The 23,997-nt window shown below is 37.8% G+C and overlaps 1 protein-coding gene across 3 annotated transcripts in view; it reads right to left on the bottom strand.

The window, feature by feature from the left end:
• Positions 1-23,997, bottom strand: part of SNF4Agamma (SNF4/AMP-activated protein kinase gamma subunit) — a 134,364-nt gene that overhangs the window by 82,622 nt on the left and 27,745 nt on the right. For all 3 annotated transcript variants that reach the window (XM_043432247.1, XM_043432232.1, XM_043432240.1), the window contains 2 exons: positions 21,950-22,699; positions 17,075-17,592 (listed from right to left, as the gene is read on the bottom strand). In XM_043432247.1, coding sequence (XP_043288182.1) covers positions 17,075-17,592; positions 21,950-22,691 — 1,260 coding nt within the window. In that variant the 5' untranslated portion in view covers positions 22,692-22,699. The remainder of the gene's footprint in view (positions 1-17,074; positions 17,593-21,949; positions 22,700-23,997) is intronic.

The raw sequence follows: 23,997 nt of genomic DNA, 5'->3' as shown, positions 1-23,997 counted from the left end.
AAATGTTCGAAGGAAATTTTACATGTTTATGTAATAAACCACAAGTTGAAAATAAACAGTAAATTTCTTTCGAGATTCAAATCTCTGTTAAAAGAAATATTAATTGTTTCAGTAGGTGAGAATAAATTGACAAAAAACACGCAGTGAAAAAAATACGGGACCAAGACAAGAAATAATTTTACCTTAACAATATTACCACCGAGATAAACGATGATTTTGCCATCAGGAAGACGTAGGGAAGTGTTCGAACCGATACTAAACATTTCTCTGATGTTTGTTTGTCGAACAAACAAATGCTTCAAAAGTTAAATAAGCTTAAGCAGTACACCGTGGCGCTTACTAAATCTATTTTTTCCCGTGAAAAAAAAAAAAAAAAAAAAAACACTTTGAGTTCTAATCTTAAGATTTTCACGACCAGTATCGTTAGAAAAGTTTATCACCGCAGTGTGCATGCCACGAAGAGTTTTTGAATTCTCTTATCTATTGGAAGTAGTATTTATTTCCTGTGGTATTTTTCAAAAATGTATGAATCTCATTTTATAAATCTCATTTTTTGTTGATTTAATTGTTTACGAGATATACAATACTCACTTTTGCTAAAAATGGTCCTAAAATTTGTTTTCAGCATTATCAATAAAAAATGATATGAAGGTCCATTTAGGGAGGAGGAAGGTACAAAAACTAAAAAAAAATTTGAAAAAACCCGAATGAAATTTCAGTATCTTCGCTATTGTTATTAATAAAAAATGGTCTCGAAATTTTTGGCAACATGTAATAATGATAAAAAATTATATTACCATGAATTTCAAGAATGGGGAAGGTAACAAAAACACAATTTTGTTTTAATAGTGAAATTTCAACTTCTTAGTTACTGTAATCATTCATTCTTTCAGTATTCATTGTTTCAAAGCGGTCACCGATCCAAGTATTGACCTGGCCCGAGGCTTTTAAAGCCAGGAAATGGCTGGAGTCATGAACTGCCAGCTCTTTCGGTGCCAATAAAAAGCGAAAGAATTAGTTCCTTTTTCTTCAAAACCATTTTACGGGTCGGAAAAAATCAACGTGCTAGAAATATTTCGAACAGCGTGAAAAATTGAGAAATTGATGAACCAAATATATTTTCTTATCGCGAGACCTAATTTTGAAGGCCACGAGCTTTTCCTGCCTGAATTCCTCCAGCGTAGCACGAACTTATATTATTGCAGTAAAATTTCAAAGAACGCAGAGATTTATGAAAGTCATTAAAGTGGATGATTACATCAAGGATTTTAGTGTTTCGGGTGGGTAGAAGTTTATCGAAAAAAAATGGGTCAACAGGTGCTGGTTGCTGCATGCAAAGAACACACAACGAAGCAAATTTTCATCGTAACGGTCCAGTCCTTCTTGTATATAAACATATAAAAGAATTGAAGTGCATTCGTGTACAAAGATGCTGGCTGATCAACAGTAGCAAAGAGCCTCAAGAAGGGAACCGGTTATTCCTCTCTGTCAGTGGAACTTTGGTGTGGGTGTGTCCTTTGTGTACGAAAATACACGCTCGAGGTATCGAAAAAGTCTCGAAAGAGACTGCATACAAAAAGTTTTCGCTCGGAGGAGCATGCGAAATGCGTTTTATTGAGAACGTGTCCGGCCATCCTTGATTAATTCGTCTATATTCGATCTATTCGATACAAGGATATCATTTCCGTTGGAGCGTTTACCAAGACGGAGAAAAGCACGTGGACGACGGAGACTTTAGTTATTTGTAGATGGTTTTCTCATCCACAACGGAAATAGGCTCTTCGCCAGTGAGATAATAATGGATAAATCAAATGTAAAACTCTAGAGTATTAAAAAACAAATTTAGCTGCGAGGAAATGGAATGTGAAAGAAACCAGGGATATTATCAATTGATCTCCGATCCCTGGGAGTAGATTTCTTTTCCAATAATGCATTTTATTACGCTTGCATTACTCGTTCAATTCACTTTCAAGCAAGGCATGTACGCAGCTCCAAGAAAAAAGGAGGATAAACGTATAGTAAAAATGAAAGAGATAAGTTTTTCTTTCTTTCTTTTTTTTTTTTTTTATATATATACAAGTCTCCAAAGATATGGTTCCATGCAGCTAACTATGCGGGAACGAAAATAGTGATGGCAGAAACCTCAAGAGCTTGTCGTGTCGAATAAAAATACAACCGAACGTTAAGGTGATAAGTGCTTTCCCGCACCTATAAATAAAAAGATCTTATTACGATTACTCGATTATAATCTACGACGAATTAGGATTTTTCTGTATCAGAACAACAAGCGTTTGAACTAATCCCGTGGATATATCGTTCCAACGATAACAATCTACGACTCCGCACTTCGTATCTCGACGCTTCAACACGTGAAAAATGTGCACCTGTTAAGTCATAGTGACACGAGTAAATATGAAAAAAAAGAAAAAAAAAAATTCACTTGAAAATTGTTTTTCTTCGGAATTTGTAACTTTGAAATCATTTTTCTAATAATCTACCGATCCAAAAATCATTGATAAAGTAAAACTTGCATAGTCATGTGCAGCTAAAAAATAATGATAATTCTGTAAGTGCTCAATTCCGAAGTGAAACACAATCGCACTTTTCCACGTAGTTCGATTAGTAATATGATTTTATTTCTGTCGTAATTTGCTCAGAATATTGTTGCTTTAATTTCATTTTTATTGATTTTATCGTCAGTTCAAGTTTAACTTTGCGCTGTTATTGCAAATAAAAAAGAATCGCGATTGGCAGGTCTCTCAAGGCAGTCCCTTCGACGACTGGCACTTTCATGCGGTCGGTATCGTTGCCACAAAATTTTCGAGCTGAGAGTAAAAGAGAGAAAAGAGGAGTGAGGCTGGGAAGAGTCAATCCCCAAATATCTCGCGTCGAAACTTCCGACTCTTCTCGGTCTGTTAGTAATATCCCACTCATGTATCGAGAACTACAGGCCACGTCTCGTGCCTCTGCATTCGCTATAGGGAGCATCTCTAATCGAAGAAACGTCGCTGTCGTCGTCGCACGTGACACTAAACTTCTATATGCAGCATTATTTTCTCTGCCGTCCGATTCGAGACTCAGAATAGCTGACCATAGTCACGCGCTCACGCGGACTCCGCTTTCTCATACCGAAATTTTCAAGATTAAAACAAAAGCGTGCGGGACGAAATCAGTTTTGTTTAATTCCTTTTTATTTACATTTCATGTATTTTATTACGAATTACGAATTCAGATGGAAAAACGCGAGTTCAACGATTCGTGCTTAAGGTAGTTCGATAACTAAGTGCCGTTCGCGAACCTTGAAATTCTTCCACTCAAATTCTTATATACGATTTTATTACAATCATTTTTTTCCGCAAAAACTAGCCTTTTTTTTATCGATTTGTTAGATTTTTCTGCACCGAATATATATTTTTTTTCGAAATTTTCGTAAGAAATCGAGTTTTGCTGGTGAACAACCTTTACGTGAGAAATATCGCGACTGGCTACGGGCGGGGCTCTGCGACTTCTTGGAATACATAATTCTACTATTTACATGGCATTTTATAGCTTTGTGTGTCGGTGTCCGGAGGCATTGCTGTTTACTGCATGCATTTTAAGGTTCAATGGGGACTGTGGATAATAATTGTTTCCAGGGATGTAGAGACGCTCCGAATGTGTCACGTGTGCATCTGAGAACTCCTCAGAACGAATGTATCGATGAATCTGAGTCTGAATTTGAACAATCGAACTCGGATGTACTGATTAATTGGAAAAATCCTCCAAAAGGTAGGAAGAAAATGGGAAGCGTCGAAATATGCATAAACGCTCAAATAGAATTCTATTTAAAGATTTAACAAAATTGTACTCGCTCAGCTGTATTTTCGAGTCATTGCGTCATCGATTCCCTGGAAAAGTTGATCGTCCGTTATAACACTCCACTGCGAAACATTGATCGCATATACATCCGAAATATTTCAATAAAATTTCCAAGCAAAATGCTTATTCCAATTTTCAGTTAAACTTGATTATTTATTTTATTGTTCACTAGAGCCAGCATTTTTATCTCTGAAATTTTACCAGATTTTCAGACTAATCGACGGTTATAACAGACTTTTTTCATCTCGAGTTATCTATGACGAATGCCTATAATGGGCTTCGGATCAAGGAAAAAATACTGAAAATCTCCGGTCATCAACGGTACGAGGCTGTCTATCAGGCGGTATGCCAAACATTTGGACTCAGCTGAAAAACTTGGGCACAAAGTGTCAGCAGTCGGAGCGAAAATTTATGGGTTTGGCTCAGAATTAGTGTTTCGTCTCTTCCTTCATTGAACATTTATTTATACAAATAGTATGCTTACGAGGGTTTGGGACAATGAAGAGTCTTTCTGTAAATAATATTGCAGAGAAGCGACAAAATTATGAAACTGTGAGCGGAAGCACTCGAAGCTTTGTCAGGAAATATTGTTTGTTTCAACAAGCAGGAAATAATGAACGATTTCTAGGGAAGAAAAGTCGTTCAACGCTTTTTCACCAGATCGAATGGATTTTACGCGACGGATATTTCAGCGAATGATTAATCATTTCGGAAACGTGATTTTTTTTCAAATTTTCGAAATTTTCCTTAGCAGGATGAAACAGTGGATATTGTAGACGGAAGAAAAGTTTTTTCCCCACAGCAATTCGAGTTATGAGGAAACAAGAGTGAAAAAAATTCGGAGAAAATCGAAGTTAAACGAAATACTGTGGGATGAGATGGCTGATAAACTCCTCAGGCGCAAAGTGCAGCCACGTTGTGATGGACCAGCGGTGGAGCAACATCGGAAAACGAGATCCGTGGTCGCCAGAAGCAGACGAACGGGGGACGGGGCGAAGAGAGGAAAAGGGGGGGGAGGGAGACAGAGAGTTATGTGAACCGTGAAGGGCGAGTTGTACGGTAATTCGAGGAGAAATTAGTAAAAACAAGTAACGAAGTTCAAATTGTTAACAACTCGACGAAAAAACACTCGGCGATCCTCTGGGAATAGTTGCTCCGTTATTTTCCACATTTTTCAGATCAACTGTCTACTTGTTTTTGAAAAATACATTCCCTTCCCGAGGAGGACCTCGACAGCTTGCACGCTATGTCGTTCGGAAGCCATCAGTGGTTGTCAACTATCGATATCGAGATGAATTATAAAAAATCGCCTCCACATGGAGGGCTAGGAAACGATCTTCGATTTTTCAATCGGCAGGAAACATCAGAGAATGCAGAAACGAAAAAATTCTTTCGGTTTTGGTCCAAGACTTTTGAGATCGTTTTCAAAGATACTTTGTACAATAATTGAAAACCTCGATGCATTTTCGGATCTTTGTTCGGCCAAAAGATTCAGAACTTCACTCATTATTTGCAGTGCCGTCAACGATCATCGAGTACGATGCGTTGAATGTTTTCGATAATTAAAAAACGAGTTGACTTGCAGTGAAATGAAAAATATTTTTCCATCAACGATGGAATCGTATTCGACAAAGCGAGTGAACAGACTTTCCTTGTACATGACTAAAGTAGTCTGTTTACTCCTTTATTATTAATGGTTGAATACTAATTTTAGAAAAACGATTCGTAAAGTGTGAAATTCGGCGAGACAATAAAACACTCGTCCAAACATCCGTTTCTCGATATATTTACGGATCTCATTTCCATTGTAAATGACGTAATTTTTTATTCAATGTCACGTTCCCGTTATTAATAGAGCTATGCTTCAACGTTAATCTGTGTCATCGATCTCATTCGATTAGCAAAGATACGAAAGACAATACCGCCACCCAATTCAGCTCTGACAGACTTCGATATGCCAGGAAATTCGTTCGAGCGAAAATACTGCGATCTTGATGAATGACCAAACCGTTTGTTTCCCATCCTCTCGACATCGATAAGTCCGACCAGTATAATTTATGAAAAATACACTACGGAATATTCCTTCGAGCATTCATTTTTTTCAAGGTCAACGAGAATAATCTTTGTTAACGTAAAAAACTCACCGATTTTTGGAGAAATTTTTCACAATTAATTCCGTCCCTACTTCGAAGTAACCTCAAATCACAGAAGCTCACTTCTGTCAATCAACTTGCATAAGCTGTGCACTAACCTTATAAGTTCCATGATACTCTGGACATCGATCCAAGTAAGGGACCAATGAATATTTCCTGACTTTGTTGACGTAGTACTCGGGACATCGCTCAAAGTTCGGAGCAAGAGAAAACTTGCGAATTTTCGGATGGAGCAACGGCGAGGGTAATATCGTTAAAGAAGATTTTCGGGAAGCACCACGCGGCGATTTAATACCGCCATTGCAATCCATGAGATGCGCCCGCGCAACTCACGATCGAGTGAGTAAAGACGCAGCGCGCGTTGCGATCGGCTTTTCGAGGCAAACTGAGATGTGGCTATCACAACTGAGCTTGAACCACGCTTCGTGATTCAAGCGGATTTCTTCTTCAAGAGAATAAGAGAGGGCAAGAGGCCGCGAGAATGAGAAAGAGGGAAAGAAAAAGAAAGAGAGAGAGAGAGAGTAACACAAAAAATCTGGGAGAGGGCGTCCAGTTTTATCGTCTACGATCGCTCCTCAAGTCGACGATTGGAAGAGCTCTTTGATACCGTAGATAGTGATTAACAAACACTCACTGTACATGTTCAGAGATATATGGGCATAACTTAAGATCGCTGTACTGTTATTAATCGAGCATGTTACTGCTCGAATATTACTAAATTCTAAAGCCGGACACATTCTTTGGTGTTCGGTGTTTCGATCGTTGGAATTCCAACCAAATTCTTTTCTCAGCATCCAGTTTTCCACTGAATAATTCATCGAATTTTCATCTGCTGCACGAATGCTCCAAACTTTAGGAAAGGCTACGAATAAATGTGACATTTGAGTTTCGTCTTATGAATCTTTCTTTACAAAGTGTATTCTCAATTCGAGTACGTCGATCTTTGATTTTTTTATATACGGAATCGCGGTAAGGAAATGAATTTTCCATGCTGCTTGATAATGTTTCGAGAAGAATCAAGCATGAGGAGAGGAGCTGCTCGAATACTGCCCAATATTTTGGATTAAGGTAACTACTGCACTGCGTGCTAGTCAAATGAGTGCTAAATTTTCAAAACGCTTTTAGACCAAGTTTAACGTACCGATTAAATGTATTGTTAGTGGATTTGTATTACAGCATATTTCATTAAGATGTAAAAATATTAGAAACGCTCGTTTTGCAAAACCATCAACTGATAAATGCAAATTTCCACGCTGACACATTTTCACTGGTATTTTTCATAGAATTATCTGCGTTTTTTGATCGATTTTATTGCAACAAGTCTCATTTTGTTCGTCAACTGGTCCTCTATGAATCCAACGTGTAGTTGTTTTTTTAACTTGATCGTTTCACTGTTGCAGCTAATTGTTCATTAAGCGAAAAAACTTTTTCATTCATAATTTCCGAAGGAATGAATTTAAAGGAAAATCTACGTGATGAATTTGTAGAGGATCAGTTGAGGAACAAAATGAGACCTGGTGCAATAAAATCGGTTAAAAAATACAGATGATTCTTTGAAAAATACCTGTGAAAGTGTGTCATCGTGGAAATTTGCATCTATCAGTTAATACTTTTGCAAAACTATCATTTTAAATATTTCTTCACGTTAATAAAACATGCTTGAATACATATCTACTAACAATAAGTTTAATCGGTACATTGAACTTGGTATAAAAGCGTTTTGAAAATTTAGCACTCATTTGATTAGCATGCAGTACAGGAGTTACCTTAACGAAGATCATGCGTTACTTGTAATTCAAAAAAGCTACTGAACTTTTTGCTCGATAATTAAAGAAACGATTAAAATTTATTCTCAGAATTATTAAAATGATATGTTGCTTATTTGTTGAGATTGTTGATCAATTTTTAATATAATGATAACGGTTAAAATACGTTCGTAGTAAAATCGTCAAGCAAAAGGTGACAACAGCCATTTTCTATCTATATGTGTATGCATATCTCTTCTTTAAACCAGCTGGCTCATATGGTGTTGTCAAACCTTCCACCGTTTATGTCGTTATTACTCGTTAACCTCGAATAAGTGTTTTTCTTTTTCCATTCCCAAGTCATTTTCACCGGTAACAAGGCTATCTCGAGACATGATTGATATCTAAAAACACTCTATTATCTCATTCTCGTTTTTGGCTCTTCAAAGTTGGGAGGATCCTGTTTCATTAAATCCAAATGGTCGCACAGGAAGTTTGCCTGCCATAAGAATCTGTGTATAACCTTTCAAAAAATGTGATTTTCGTTAATTGTTTTCTCGACAACCAGAGGGTAGATCCTATAATTATTCCGGGAATAGTTGCACGGTGTATGTTTCTAGCATATTTCCATATTTCAACTCTTAAAGTTGGAATTTTCGATTTTCATTAGGTTCGCGTGAAATTCTTTAACAATCAGAATCATTCTGGGTGGAACGTCCCAACTGTTTGCATTTGTTTAAGTTTTTATGTTTCTAAGTACTTGACGACGGGAATTCGCGATATTTTTGTACGCACCGAATGGACGAAGATTCAAAAAAAAAAATACGATCATGGTTTTGACAGCGATTTGTGAGACTGGCTCAGAGACTTACGCAGGATCAGAATAAACATAAAATGGGACTGACTCGGCAAAATTTATCATTACCGATCGAAAGATAGCGCAGCGGATCTAGGTGCATCGTTATTAAACTCAATGTTTGTTTACGTAAAGAATCGGAATGGATCTATATTTAGAAAATTCAGAAAAACGTGAGTCAGAGATTGGCGGATTTGTGCGGGAGTTTGCGCGTGATCAGTGCAAATGGAAACTTAAAGCTGCGTGTGAAAGCCGTTCGGTGTATCGGCGTTTCTTTCTTCATCGCGATTGAGATTCCATCTATTTTCTCTTCAATTCAAATCGCAAAAAAAATCTAATAATTCCCTCGATTTCCGATGAAAACCGAAGACTCGCGATATCGTTGCGTTCATTGAATAAATGTTCACATATAAACGGATCAGATCGACGATAATACTTTGATCGATAAATTCAAGTCCATCGAGTTGGAACAATTGAAAAATGTTTGACGGAATCGTTGCCATAAATTGGAAGAAGAATCAAACAAGTTTTTCGCAATGTTTTCATACATTTTTTTTTAAAATGACACACAAGTATTTGATCCTTGGCAACACGAAAGTGATTTAATTTCACAATTGCCGCGAATTACTGTCGGAGTAAGAATTTCGAGAACATCAATCACGAATATTGTAAATGCGAAAAATAAAACAAATATTAAAAAATGTTAATTTCGATAATTGATTCGCACGTGAATGAATAAAAAGACCCGATCGAACTGCACGCCAAAGGGAATAATAAACAGAGTGAAAATATGCAGTTAATTATAATTATTATTTGCCCACGATGAATCTCTCCCTCGAAAAATCTTCAGTGAGTTGAGTAATCGTCCACCAGGCGGATCCACTCGACTGTCTGTCTCCGCGGCGCCATCTCATTCCCCCCTTTGTGTATTCTTGAGACTCGTCGAGCCAGCCAGACTAGTAGATTACTCGAGTGGTACAGCAGACCGTTATGAAATGTATACCTATGGGCCAATTTATGCTGATACGCCGGACTCTGAGAAAACGTTGATCGCTTTTCCCATTTCCATATCATCATATATATACGCGATGATACGAATTGTATTAATGAACGGACTGGATATCGAGCGATGTGAAAATAACCTGCTGGACTTTATAGATGTCACGTTTTTGAGCCCCAAAATAAATTCAATGAAATCGACATCTATGGGAGAGCAAAAAAATATGGTTTATGCAGATTTATTTCTAAATTCATTGAATCTATATCTGTTAAAGTAACTCCTGTACTGCATGTTAGTCAAATGAGTGCTAAATTTTCAAAACGCTTTTATACCAAGTTCAACGTACCGATTAACATTATTGATAGTAGATATGTATTCAAGTATATGTAATTAACGTGAAAAAATATTTAAAATTATAGTTTTGCAAAACTATCAACTTACAGATGCAAATTTCCATGATGACACATTTTCACAAGTATTTTTCAAAGAATCATCTGTATTTTTTAACCGATTTTATTGCACCAAGCCTCATTTTGTTCCTCAACTGATCCTCTACGAATTCACCACGTACATTTTCCTTTAAACTCATTCCTTCGGAAATTATAAATGAAAAAGTTTTTTCACTTAATGAACAATTAGTTGCAACAGTGAAACGATCAAGTTAAAAAAACAACTACATGGTGGATTCATAGAGGACCAGTTGACGAACAAAATGAGACTTGTTGCAATAAAATCGATCAAAAAACGCAGATAATTCTCTGAAAAATACCAGTGAAAATGTGTCAGCGTGGAAATTTGCATTTATCAGTTGATGGTTTTGCAAAACTAGCGTTTTTAATATTTTTACATCTTAATGAGATATGCTGTAATACAAATCCACTGACAATACATTTAATCGGTACGTTAAAAACTTGGTCTAAAATCGTTTTGAAAATTTAGCACTCATTTGACTAGGATGCAGCACAGGAGTTACCTTAATACAATAAAGACGTAAATACTGGGAGAGATTTGAACGGTAAGATTTAGCATGAAATAAATATTATTTAATTTATAGGAAAATTCAATTTTCCTCCCATAATAATACAATGAATTGTAATTCGTCACCGCACTATTGTTACTCACGCTAATTTTTCAAATTCAATTCTCTCCGTATATAGTAGATTAAATTATAAATCGCTTCGATCATGACTGAGCAAAGTGGTCGAAAAGTTGTTTACGTTTGATGATTCATCGGTTAGTTTGAATTTCTATGAAGTTTTGAGTGTGCGCATGCATGTTTAATCACGAACAAAACGCGATACAAGAATACTAAAAAAACTGTAATTTCGTAATCGTATTCATCGTTGGTAGGAGCTTTGATGTCAACGTTTTAAGGCGGAAGATGGAGAATGAGAGAGAAATGGATTTCCACGAAGGGAGGAAAAACGAGGATCGTTGAAGCTACGAGAATCGAGTTTCGTGTGTGATGTTCCAGTGGGTTAAATTGGATTACGATAACGCGGGTATTCGCGTCGTTGATTCGATACGAGGCGTGATATTGTGCCACCGGATATACGACGATGGACTGCATCGTAATGATCACTGCAATTACACTCATTAAAAAACCCGCACTTCCATTCGAATCGGCGTTTCTCGTGGACGTATGTAAAAGCTCTTCCACGTAAATTTATAACTTCGGTTCAATAATTGACACATGGGAAAGCTGTTTCGTTACCGATGGTCAATGGGAGAAACGATGAATTCTGAGAACTCGTAAAAAATCGACCGATTGAGTCAACCAAACTCTCGCAGTTTCGCCCCAGAAGCTCGGCCAGATCCGTTCGCCGTTAGTGAATCTGAGACGATTTGTTTTAATGAACATTGGATAGTAGGAAAAAACGCTTAAGCCGCGATAGTTTGAGAATTTTGTAATCGAATAATGGCCTGCGGTGTGTTTACGAGTCTCAGGACATCCTGTACGTGTTAAGCGCTATACTATGTATTGCAAAGAAAACTGTGGGCGAGCAATAGTTGTGAGGGTATCAGGCTGTGCAGCAGGGGACCATCCATGTAATATAAAGCGACCCTTTCCTCTTATCCTCTTTTTCATCGCGGTCACGCTCAATAACGGCCATTGCCTTGTTGTTTACGGAAGTTTGCCGCATCATTTGCGGGCCTCATGTGTGCTTTCTACTTTTATATCTGTGCCTGACTATTTATATGTTGCCAGTCCTACGTTTCGTCTTTCCTTTCTCTCCTGCCTTTCCTTCCTTCTCCATTTCATTATTTTTCGTATACCATCCCACTCACGAGGCGAAACGTGTCTCTCGTATCGACGTAGTACGAGAAGTCACGATTTATGCAAGAAAATCACGACCGGAATGAAGATGGGGAAGGCTGTTTATCTCAGCCGGAGGAATAGGCTTTCTTGTCAAAATTATTGATCCACCGTGCCAACGTGTAAAGTTCGAACGATGAATATGAAACTAGAAAAATCGGGTTCGTCGTCGTCGTGGCTCTTCTGTCGCTTCATTTTTCGAGCATTCCTTACCCATTTTTGCCCCTGTAACATCTCGGAAAGTTGCGTTATTATTTTCGAGCCGAGAGAGCACGGAGAAAAGATTTTAAAAATGAAGAGGATTAAAAAAAACACACACACACACAAAACAATGCAAAAAACAAGAGACGAAATAAAAGAAGCAGAGAAAAGGGAAGATTGAGGAAGTAGCTCGGGTGGTACGAGCATAAAAAGGGTGCTATGACGAGAGTCTCTATGCCACACGAGACACGCTTGAAGGGTGTTCGATCGTAACCTCTGGGTGGTGCATGAGGAACTACATTAAAGTGGGATGAGCGAGAACACGCGGTGGCGTACCACCGTCTCTCTTTCACGAGGTTTAAAAAATACAGAGAGTTTAAAAATAAAAGCGTGCGAGCCACTGTTCGATGTTCTGTGTACGAAGCAATGCTCGAAAAAATATACAAGGAAGACTCTCCGCGTAAGACGACACATAAATAAGCTTTTTATCGATCTCGATTCGCAGGAAAAACTGCCATGTGTCGGCTGCACTTTTTTTCAACTGTACAAATTGACAACGTAAATGTGACATTGAAATCCATTATTCATTTGTTTTTGTGAAGTCTTTGATTGATAGACGAAACGAATTTCTTTTGAAATTCAAGAAAATACAAAATCTCAGATACCAGCAGCACGCTCACGAGCCTCTCGAGTCAGCAACGACTGCTTCGCTGTGACTTTAACTTTCGTTCTGAATACCATGCAAAAAAGAGTGTTTAAACACTCTTTTTTTGTACTGCTCACTGTAGCGAAATCGATGCATAAACGCGACGAATAAAATGAGAAATGGCACGTGACATAGCGAATGAAAAGTTGAATGTTGATCACGTGAAGCACGAGAGGTTTGCTGTGAACGACTCAAGGGAGAACGGCGAGCTATTGAACGAGGGACTTTCTCATTTTTCTCCTTACTTTTTTAACGGCAAAGTTTGCGTGATCGATTAGGGCTACTCAAATATAATGGATATAAAAATTAAATGGTATTGAAATTTGCACTGTTGAATCACAATGGAAAACACTATTTTTTTCGCTTATTAATTGCTGCACTGACGCAGACTTTCACATCAACGAATAAACCCGGCAATCAATCGATCGAAAAAAAAATACGAAAAGCTGAAGAGAAACGTTCATTCAAGATGAATATCGTTCTGACCATCAATTTCGCGAAAGTATCTCCGTCGCGATAAAAGTTTACTCGAGGTATTTTTTCCCTGTCAAACTCTTGGGTTGTGATGGTCATAAAAAATTTGTGGGTCATCTCAAAAGGAAAACCGTTAAGTGACTTCATGGAACGGTTTTAGGTGGAAAAAACAACGTTTTTAACGAAAGATATTTTTGAGAATTCGTTACGTGACGATTCGTCGAAAAAACACTCATCATGGGACTGCACTGCTTCTGCTTAACGAATTGAACAACTGCGTGCTCAACGAATGAGCAAAGTTTGTATGGAAAGTTGTAAAAAATAATTGAAAAAATCTGCGTTCCTTCAGTAGTTCGAAATTCATGAGAAAAAAAGTAGCAAAATATTCAAATTTTCGATGCAAAAGTTGAAAAAATGGAGTGGAAGAATTGAATAAAAATGATCGAGTTCTCCAGAGTATTTTTACGAGCTGTGGTGTGTTTTGCACATTTTTGTTTTACGACTCCGCGGCGAGGAGGAAGCTACGAATTGTATAAGCGTTTTGGCGTATATGGAAACACCGAAGATACGAGAAGGTTCATTGAACTCGAGAGATCTTTCGTAAGCAGCGCGCAAGAGGTTCTTGTCGTGGCCATTCATTCTCTCGGGGTAAACAAATTTGTGGGTAGCGTCGTTTAGTCGATGGTAATTAGTCGATTGATGCAATTAGTCGTCGACGAGATGAAAAGTGGTTCGTTTCGATGCTGGGAGAGAAAGAGAATTTCGCGGTAAATCGTTTATGCTGTCAGTTATCGTTCAACGTGATTGATACGATGAAAATTCCCAAGCATATATTAATCCCTCGTATTCTCAAAACTCGATTATACTATTATTTAATAATATGACCGATTGGTTTTTTCACTAATCTAAATTCCATCTTATGATTTCGAAGTCGAACTGACCCTTGCGAGCAATGTTCACAAAAAACAACACAGAAATTGGTAAATAACTTGCATGATCGTGATAATCGATGTAGCAAGACGACTATGGACGAAAAACACCATCGTAACTCAGACAATATTGATTGGTGAATAAATATTCTCCTTTGAGAATCAAAACGAATATAAATTGTACTAAATATGGGAAGAAGTCTGTGAGAAACAAAGATTCGATGTCAAAGTCAAAGATTAAGAGAAATTAAGGATGTATGCTACAAAAGTCTAAATAATTATAAATTGATCAAATTTGGTGATAGTGTTCTTCAACATCAAGTGCGAAAACATAATTTTTTTCAAAATTTTCTTCTGCTTTGTTATCGAGTAATTACGCATTAAAACGGATTTCTTATGCCCGGAATGTATACCTATATATTAGGGTGGTCCTTATTTGGGGTTGAAATTTTTTTTCTCAAATTCCCACCCTGGTTCGATTCTAAATCACTAAAAAAGACACCATAACAAAGCTGTGGTCAGTGGAACGATGGGAAAGGGTGCCGGCAAGCCCGGTCGTTGTTTCTACTTCAGTCAAATTTGTGTTTGCTTTGTCTTTGGCTGCTATTCTTTTTTTATGTATAAATCACGTCAAGTCATCTAAGTGTACTCGAAACCCTTGTCAATCGTCATTAAGAACAACCATTCAAGTATTTATTTAACATATAGTCGTTGAAAATTCGAATATTTTCCCGTATGCCCAGGAATAAATCATCACATGATTTTTTATTCTTTGCTCCTGAATTTCGATAATACACAACTTTTCTATCGTTTTTCTATTCGTTGAGAGAATTATATTTTCTAAAATTTCTAGATCATTACTTCCTCTGATATTTCCTTCATGACCTGGAGGTAAACGGTTCTATTTGCATGCTATTACTGAATTTATATATATCTGTCGTTTTTGGGATCCATTGCTCAGGAACAGCCTTTTTTGAGGGCCAATGAGAAGAAGTAATCTTGTTTCGTAGGCTTATGTCAGTTTGTCGGTGTTTTGATGTGAATTCTTACATCAATGAGGAAATTTTTTTATAATGTGATAGTCAGGCGCTATGTTGAGAGACACGGAATAAAAGAACTGTTTTGAGAATTTGTTTTTCAAAAGAAAGTCGAACGCAACGCCGAAAGAGTTTTGATGAATAATTCGCAATACGATGCAATTCCTGAACCATCGGATGATCTATATCGGCATTTTATATGAAAGTTATTAAAGAATAATGATTATTTGAGAAGATTAATACTTGAGGATAGAATTTGTAGTTAAGGTGGCTTGGGCTATGCCGAGAAAACTTAAAAGATATCAGGAGGAATATCGTGTTAGCTGGACGCTGTGCCACGAGACATGATATTCGGAACGGCATCGGCTTTCCCAGGGAAGTGTGATAGTTGGACTCTATGCCGCAGAGACTATAATAGTAAAACACGCGGAGATTAAAAAAGGAAGAAAGATTCAAATAAAATGATAAATAACCGGCCCCAGCAGAAAAACATCACTTTTATATAAAATGCCTTTTTTTCAATCGATTCGGACTTGCCAGCACCATTTCCCATCATCCCACTGACTCCAGCATTTTCGTGGTGTCTTTTTTAATGATTTTGAATCGAACCAGGGGGGGAATTTGAAAAAAAAAAATGTCAACCTCAAATAAGGACCACAAATAAGGACCATAAATTATATAAAATTCTGATAATTTTGAAATTTTTTATGTTTTTAGCATGGTTTAGCATGGCAACGTTGTATCGCCTGTACGAAATATCCTTAACTGCTCTCATGAAATTGTCTTTCATTTCATTTGAGGACATTCCTAGGCGGACGTTCTGCGGTTTCTCCAAGTGTTCTAACGTTGAATTTCCATCATCTTCGATCTTCGATTCTTTTATTCATATTCACTCGTGTGAAATAATATTCTCGCACAAACCTGATGATCTCGAAGTGGCAACGTGACAAGAATTCGGAATCCTTTATTTTCTTTTTAACATTAGCGAAAGGAAAATTTTGTTGAAAGAGCTCGAATAGTGAAAAAGTTGAAAAATTAATTTTAGCTTAAACACATCAGCTTTTTTGTTCTTTGAGTAATTTGAAGTGGCCAGGAAAATGATCGATAGATCCATAGCGTTCGCGGGGTCGAGTTAGTCAAATATTTTTAGTTTTTGGCGACGGTACTCGAGTAGCCCGAACTTTACGGATCATTTAAAATGAATAATTCGAGGCTTTCGAGATTCCGAGAACTTATTACTGCTATTAACTTTTAAAGGGCGCGAGAAATGTTTAACCGGTTGACTGATATTGGATCATATATGTACAAAAAAAAGTCGGGCCCATTTTGGTTTTGTATCATATGTGTACATATTGAAATAACTTTATCAATTTTCAACCGATTTGGACAAAAATTGGTATACAATGGTTTTTTGGGTTCCTGAGTCGATTTTTGAACTTAATTTTCACTTCACTACCCTTGGAAATGGGGAAAATCGAAGGTTGAGGGTAAAATTTTTCGTTTTTTCAATCGATATTCATGCTATATGACATGAAAATTTTTAGTTTTTTATCACACTGGACTCTTTCATCGAAATCAAACAAAATTCGTTACCCCCAAAAATGTGAAAAATAAGGGTTCAGGGTGAAATTTGTTAGTTTTATCACTGCGAAAATTTCATGCTTTATCACATGAAAATGGAATCAGCAACCTCGAAAACCCTCGGAAATAAAATGTCGTGATTTTCGGTAACATATTGGCTCGTACCAGTTTTGGCACAAAAACTGGAAAAAAGGAAAAAAGCAATACGATGACTCACCTGTCTTTTTCTTTCCTGCACAAACTCGACCCTTCGTACCCAAATTTCTTCGGTCGAATCGTAGTCAAGAGTGCTGGAACTGCTCGCTTGGCTCTTCATCTCGATCAGACTTGAATCAAAGAATCTTTTGTCCAGGTGGGGACTGGGGAGCGGACTTGTACGAGAGAATATCATACTGCTGGAATAGCAGGGCGGATCAGTCGCAGGAAACGTCATTCCTGGGCCAGCTGTATGTCTTCGTCTCAACGGTGGTTTCGTCGAGGTCGGTGAGGTAACCGTGCAAGTTGTAAATCTCGATGAAGTTGTTGTCGTAGGTTGTGGCTTTGACTCAGAAGCGCTCGACGTTGCGTTTGACTTTTGATCGATCTTTTCTGAACTAGATTTTTCCGAGGAGGAGGGGCTCGAAGCTTTCGAAGTTTGACTTTCCGATTTTTCCGAGCTTTCCTGAACCGCTTTGGGGGCTTTTTTATCATCTTTATCTTTCGCGGATCCGGCTGTTGTGAACTCGTTGTTTTTGCCTGAAAATCAGAGAGGATATTGAACGATGTTTTTTCTGTTGTACGAGGATCTATTCGAAGTGCCTGTGCAGGGGCGGCATCGCTTCATGTTTGACGAAATAAATAATACCAGGACAAAAAACGCTTTTTAAACACGTCGGAGATTTTTCAAAATTTTATCTTTTTTATTCGAGCCCTGACGTTTCATCGATTCGCAATCAATTCGTTCAAATGGATCTGAAGAAAAAAAAGTTGAAACACTTAAAGAATCATGTATTCAACGATATATTCCAACAATGCAAACTCAAATACGAAATGATGTCTCCCGAAGACTTTTTCTTTCCAACTGCAAGCATCTTCAAACTTCCGATGATTTATAGAAAAAGGGAGATAAGTTGTCCGTACGTAACGAAAATACGAAGGCTTTGAAAATCGATGAAGAATAAGTCAGACATGGGCGCGTTTCTAAGATAAATATCGATATCGCTTCCTTCAGCAAACAAATTTTATGGCTAGTCAACCCATAAATATCCAGGCCTCACCCATGAGTACGAATCTCTATAAAACGTACAGTGTCAATAAGAATTTGATAAAATTTCCAAACAACAATGTGTCTCTGTTCGATAGAAATGTCGATTTGTTTTCATATACGACTGTTCCGGGAAGTGGCGTTTTTCGAAAGCTCTTTTAACCATCGTTTCGAAGGAGGATTCGCACGTAACAAAAAAATAGTCCCAACAACCCTGTCTATTTTTCTTCATATTTAAAGACGAACTCTTCAAAATTTGATACGCGTGTCAGTCGACTATCCATTTGAAATCTCAGTAAATTTCGAGACATTTTTACGAAAATCGTTTCGTGCATGTACGACCTTAAATGTTTGATAACCTGACTTGAAATTGGCCAATCTTTTAGCATGCACTTTTACTTCACTGTAATTTAAGATCAGTTATTTATAGAACACTCGGGTTCGTCAAAGAAATACCTTAACGTCATTACGATCGTTTATCAAATGTGCAAGTCTTATTGTTAGCCTATTCAAAAAAGTTACGAATCGTAACTTTGACAATGACGATAAGTTTATCTCGAATTCATCACGCTTTGACCTTTTTTCTAGACAAAGGTCCTGTCACTGGATTAATGTCGACGAGGGTAGAAAAAAGTGTAAATTTTTAGTGGTTTTAATAGAACGAACGGCGCGACGTACGAGATTGAAGTGCGCCAGTTGTGTTTAGCAAAGATATATCGCGAGGCGGAGCGTCGTTGCGCGATGAGTGCGTTATCGGTCACGCGTGGTTAATCGACGAGTACGCGATTACGTCATCGCGGAAAATCGTATCCGCATCGATGCGGCGTACGGTTAGTCGGGTGTAACCCGATCAAAATAAACTGCTACCGAAAATATAATAGAACGAAACAAGAGGCACCGATCGGGAAAGGAACCGGATGTCAAATATGTTTCTGTATTAATAACGCGGTTTGGACTCGGTCGGTAAAGATTTTCGGAGCGAAGAATTGAGGTTCAATGTTATCAACACGACGCAGTGGAGTATAAAATCCCTTGAGCTTATCCGAGTGCTCGAAAAAGTACGAAATTGGAGCACGCACGGATCGAAACTCGTTTCAATGAAAATTTAATCCAATTTTTTTCGTATTCGATCCGACCAAAGTTCAGTTAAAAAGTGATGCGAGAAACGTGTTAAAATAATCTGCAACGAATGTCTAATTCGTCTCATTTGACGTTCCACGAACAACGAAAACTTCTGCGGTCGAGCTTCCGAAGAGGATTCGCATTTCAGAGAATAAATATATATTGGCCTAATCGCACACTCAGCCGCCGTTATTGTAATTCGAAATGGATCATTTATATAAATAGGTTGTCGGAGTCTTAGTCTTGTCACTGGACTAGACGTGATTCGGACGATAAAAAAATACCAACGAGACGAACCGAGTGGATTTTGCGCGTACAGGGATTAAGAAGGTGGCTCGAGAACGTATCGACGATTTGTTATAATGCTCGGAGTTGCCAACCGCGAGTGTTAGCCGCTTCAAAGAGAGTAAGGGAGTGCAGTAAATGATGTAAAAGAGGAAGTGAGAAACGGAGAGAGAAACTTTCATGAAAAGAGAGCGAGAGAGAGAGAGAAACCGATGCCATCGTTCGCTCTCGCTAATCTTAGCTTCCGTTGGACCGCGTGCTACCGTACAGATGCTTTCTCGTTATAGCCAGGAGCACGCCAGCGGAACATAAAACGGCATGCGGTAACGCACACCTCTGCAGTATAATTGTTCACTTAAAGACTCAACTTGGACGAGAGTATAAGAGCCCGACGAAGCACGCTCAATATTGCGTAACATTGAAGAATCTCGATGTTATCTTGTGCATAAGGCACGGAGGAATATAAACTTATTTCGAAAACGTTCAATTCGTGTCTGACAAATCTTTACTTTATTCCACTTGCTCGCGCGCTTATGTATGTTTCCAAGTGGATAGAAAATTATGATAATCTAATTGAATGGTTTTGTGGTTTTTTTCAATCGATGGACAAAATTCGTCGAGTCGTCGATGGACCAATTCAATGACGCTGAAGCAGTTTGCAACGTTGGAGTTCGAGGAGATGAGCAAAATAAAAAACAATTATTGATTTTCCGATTTTGTTTATAAAGTTTTTGTTGTTTTCATACTTTTTTCATTATATTTCATTAATTATTTTTATTTATTCAGTACTTTTCGTTATTTCAATAAAACTATAAAAATTTAAAAATACTTGTGAGTCAAGTCAAGGTCTAATTGTACTGTAAAATTGGTATGTTAATAGGATGAATTACCACTGACGAGTAAAACCCTACAGTTGCATAAAGTTTTACGGTGAACTCGATAAAAGGTCGACGTACACAGGATATTCGAGGCTCAGTATAGCTTCGCGTCATTATACGGGTTGGGGAAGCCTTATTTACGAGACTTATACCCGCAGACAGAACGGACAAAAAAATACAAAAAATGCGGCGTTCGGAAGCTTTCAATTTTCCGGTAATTCGTTTGTTAATACTATTTTTTTTTCCACAAATTTCGATCCCCTTGTGCCTGCACAAGAAACGAAGTTTGAACAATTTCGAACAAATCCCAAATTCTAGAAGAATTTTTTTCAGTGTATTTTTTCTTGTAGAACTCAAAATTTGCCAGTAACGTTCGTTTTTACATCAAAGATAAATCGTGAAACACCGAAGTGCGATGACTTTGATAAATTTCTAATCATTTCGTTCGAAAATCAAGTGCGGCGAACGCCATGGTGTGAAATAATGGACGTTGAGAAATGAAAAAATTTGACGTTTGATCAGGTTTCGAAAGAAATTTTTTTAAGGTAGATCATGCCCGGAGGATCGTATTTTATGGGTGTCTAGATTGGATCGATTTTAACTAATAAATAAATTTGTTCAACTTATCTTTTGGCGAATGAAATTACAAGCCATTAATTAATCGGGGATCCATCACTGACTGAACCCCAAATTTCATTCGTCCCTGGCGAAAATATTATCGCAATAGAGAGGGCAAAGGGAAAACACAATGGGAAATAGACAAAGAAAAAAGTATCAATAAAAAGACTCTGACAGGAATGGGCCAAGCCAAGAAGAAACAAAACGACGAAATAAGCAAATGTGAGGTTACGAGCGCTCATTTTACCAATTTCGTTAAATATCTTTAACTTAATATATTTTTATTACTGCTGGTAAGTCTTCAATTTTTTTCCCAGATCTTCATTATATACTTCATTGTCATTGTGTACTTTTTCATAAACTTCGTAAGAAGCGTTCATTCGTAATATGGAAAGATAAACGATTTTTTGCACATAGTCCCTGCAACCCTGCGTGTATTTTTCTTCATATTTAAAGACTTTTATCTCAAAAACCAACAAAACTTTAAAATTTGATACGCGTGTCAGTCGACTGCCCATTTAAACTCTGTGTAAATTTCGAGACTTCCTTAAAAAAATCGTTTCATGCATGAATTGAACCTTGAGTTGAAATTTAATTTCTTCATTCGATGAAACAGAAATAAAGGCAAAAAAAGAAAAGGAAAATGGTTCAGCGGTTGAAAAGCCGTGTGTAAAATGGAAATGAGTATTCGGCTAGACGTTACGTTTGATTTTTTCACTTTTTCCGTGACGTTACAATCCTGCTTGAGGTGAAGTTGTTGTCATGAAAAAAAAAAGATGAAAGAAAGTTGATTCAGCGCATAATACGTGATGGAGTTCGTAAATTTGAGATAGTAAATTTAAATCTGAGTAAATTTCAAGACTTTTTAAAGAAAATCGTTTCGTGCATGAAGTACCTTAAAAAAAATTTTGTCACTCCCAGAACGATTAGGTTTCACACAACTCACCTTCCTCGGTCTCGTACTCGTCTTCCTCTCGGCACTCGGATAATCTTCGTCCCCAGGGATAGGGGCTATGAGTTTGATTTCTGGACGGTAAGCGGTTAACGTGGGATAGAAAATAATGATGAAAGAATGAATCAACACCGTCGGAATCTTCGCCAGACGATTGTAGCATATCCTTGAGAGCAGCTAACGAGGTAATTGTGTTGTAATTAATAGTTGATACGAGATCATCGTCGATATCACTGTCGTCGGTGGTGTCCTCGTTTTTCAAAATTTCATCATTCTGTTTATTGTCTTTGGAGACTTTATCCGAGATGGGTACGATCGTTTCATCGATTTCCTGATGCTTCGACGTTTCGGTTTTATCCTCGGAGCTGGTCTCAGACTCGTCGTCGGAGGTGCTGGTCGAGGATGTTCTCGTTGACGACTCATCGTCCCGTTTCTCATCGACTGTTTTCTCCTTGTTGTTTTCATCGTCGTCCGAAACTTTACTCTCGTCGTCCTCCTCCGCTTCATCATCGCGCGTTAACGATTTTTCACGATCGATCGATTCGCCGCTGCTTATCTCCATCGTCGATGTTTTCTCTTCCCGATTCTTCATGTTCTCGTCACTCTCGACCCTCATTTCATTTTCATTTATTCCCTCACGATCCTTCCGCCGCATCGATTCGTCCAACCGATTGTCATCTAACCCATTCGACTCTTCGGTTGTGCGTGCTTTATCGTTACTCTCGCTTTCCTCCATCTATGTATCTAAGACAATTGAAAATAAAACACGAAACCGTCAATCATTCAGCATTTTATACGGGTTTCCTAATATTTTTATCGACTCGTTGGTCGCAACGCGGTAAACTCATAAATCACATGGGAAGCAAACATTTTCGAATTATCCAACTAGCTATTATCTAACACGAATGAAACGTCAAATCTTATTCTGACATCGCTAAAAGACTATTTTTCAATGTTTAAATTTGCTTTATCGCATTTTATGAGGCAGATAATAATTTAATGAATCAATTTTTATCAACTCAAATATTATTTTTGAGGCTACGGAGTATAGAGAAGACTATCTTAAAGAACGACTGAAATAAAAAATTCGTAAATGCACATGGAAGATTTTTTGTACAAAAAAAATATTCGGGTTTAAAAGGTCCTTTCGACAGTGACCAAGAACGATATATCACGAGATTTCTTACTGCAGGAACAGCTTTTTTCATTGGCAAAGCGTAGCGGAAGATTGATGAAATTTATTTGCAATATTCTTGCGTAAGCCGTTGAGAATGAAGCTCAGAGAAAGCTTTATGCCTCATAAATGAAAGTGGTCTCCAGTTGGGTTTCATTAACACGACGTTTACTCCACAACTACTTGGCTATTCATATGCTCGTTAGGAGGAGCTTGGAAAGGGGCATTTAAAATTCGATGGTACATGGGATTCGAGAGACGAACGAACGAGAGGGAAAGGTCGAACGCACGAATGGTAGTTTCGGCACGAGGCTCGAGCCCAACATCGGCTAAACTCTCGTCGAAAATTCTTTCAAACGTATTTCCCAAATTTACACCGATACTCGTCCGGCGTTAATATTGACTCTCGGATCTTTCGCACTACGTTACAACGTCGTCGTCGCGGTGAAGCGTGCTGGTATAATTAAGAAAAACAACAGAGTCAAAAAAGCTTCAACCACTAGAGCAAACAAGAAAAATTTCCACGCAATCCTGTACGGAAAGATAATAATATGAGCCTCCGCTAAGATAATATTAATCTGATTACGGTGTAGACTTATCGATATGAGGAATCGAATGACCATCGATACTTAGCGAGGTTGAACTACCTTCGTAGTCTGTTTGGAAGAAAGAAACATTTGTTTTATTCCAACAATGTAAACTTCCACGTTATTTCTTGCCCTTGAACGTCATGACGTCGTACAATTTTCGTTCTCTGCTCCGAACCGTTTGAACTTGCGAAAAATACGGCTGATTCGACGAATAGCTTCGTCGAATCAGGATCATGGGAGACTTGGAAAAACTGCCTTCGTTCCTGGCAATCGATGCG

This window comes from Venturia canescens, chromosome 1 (genome assembly GCF_019457755.1).
Source record: "Venturia canescens isolate UGA chromosome 1, ASM1945775v1, whole genome shotgun sequence".
Lineage (NCBI taxonomy): Eukaryota > Metazoa > Arthropoda > Insecta > Hymenoptera > Ichneumonidae > Venturia > Venturia canescens.
Note: the sequence above shows the minus strand (reverse complement) of the source record. Positions and strands in the feature narration are given on the sequence as shown.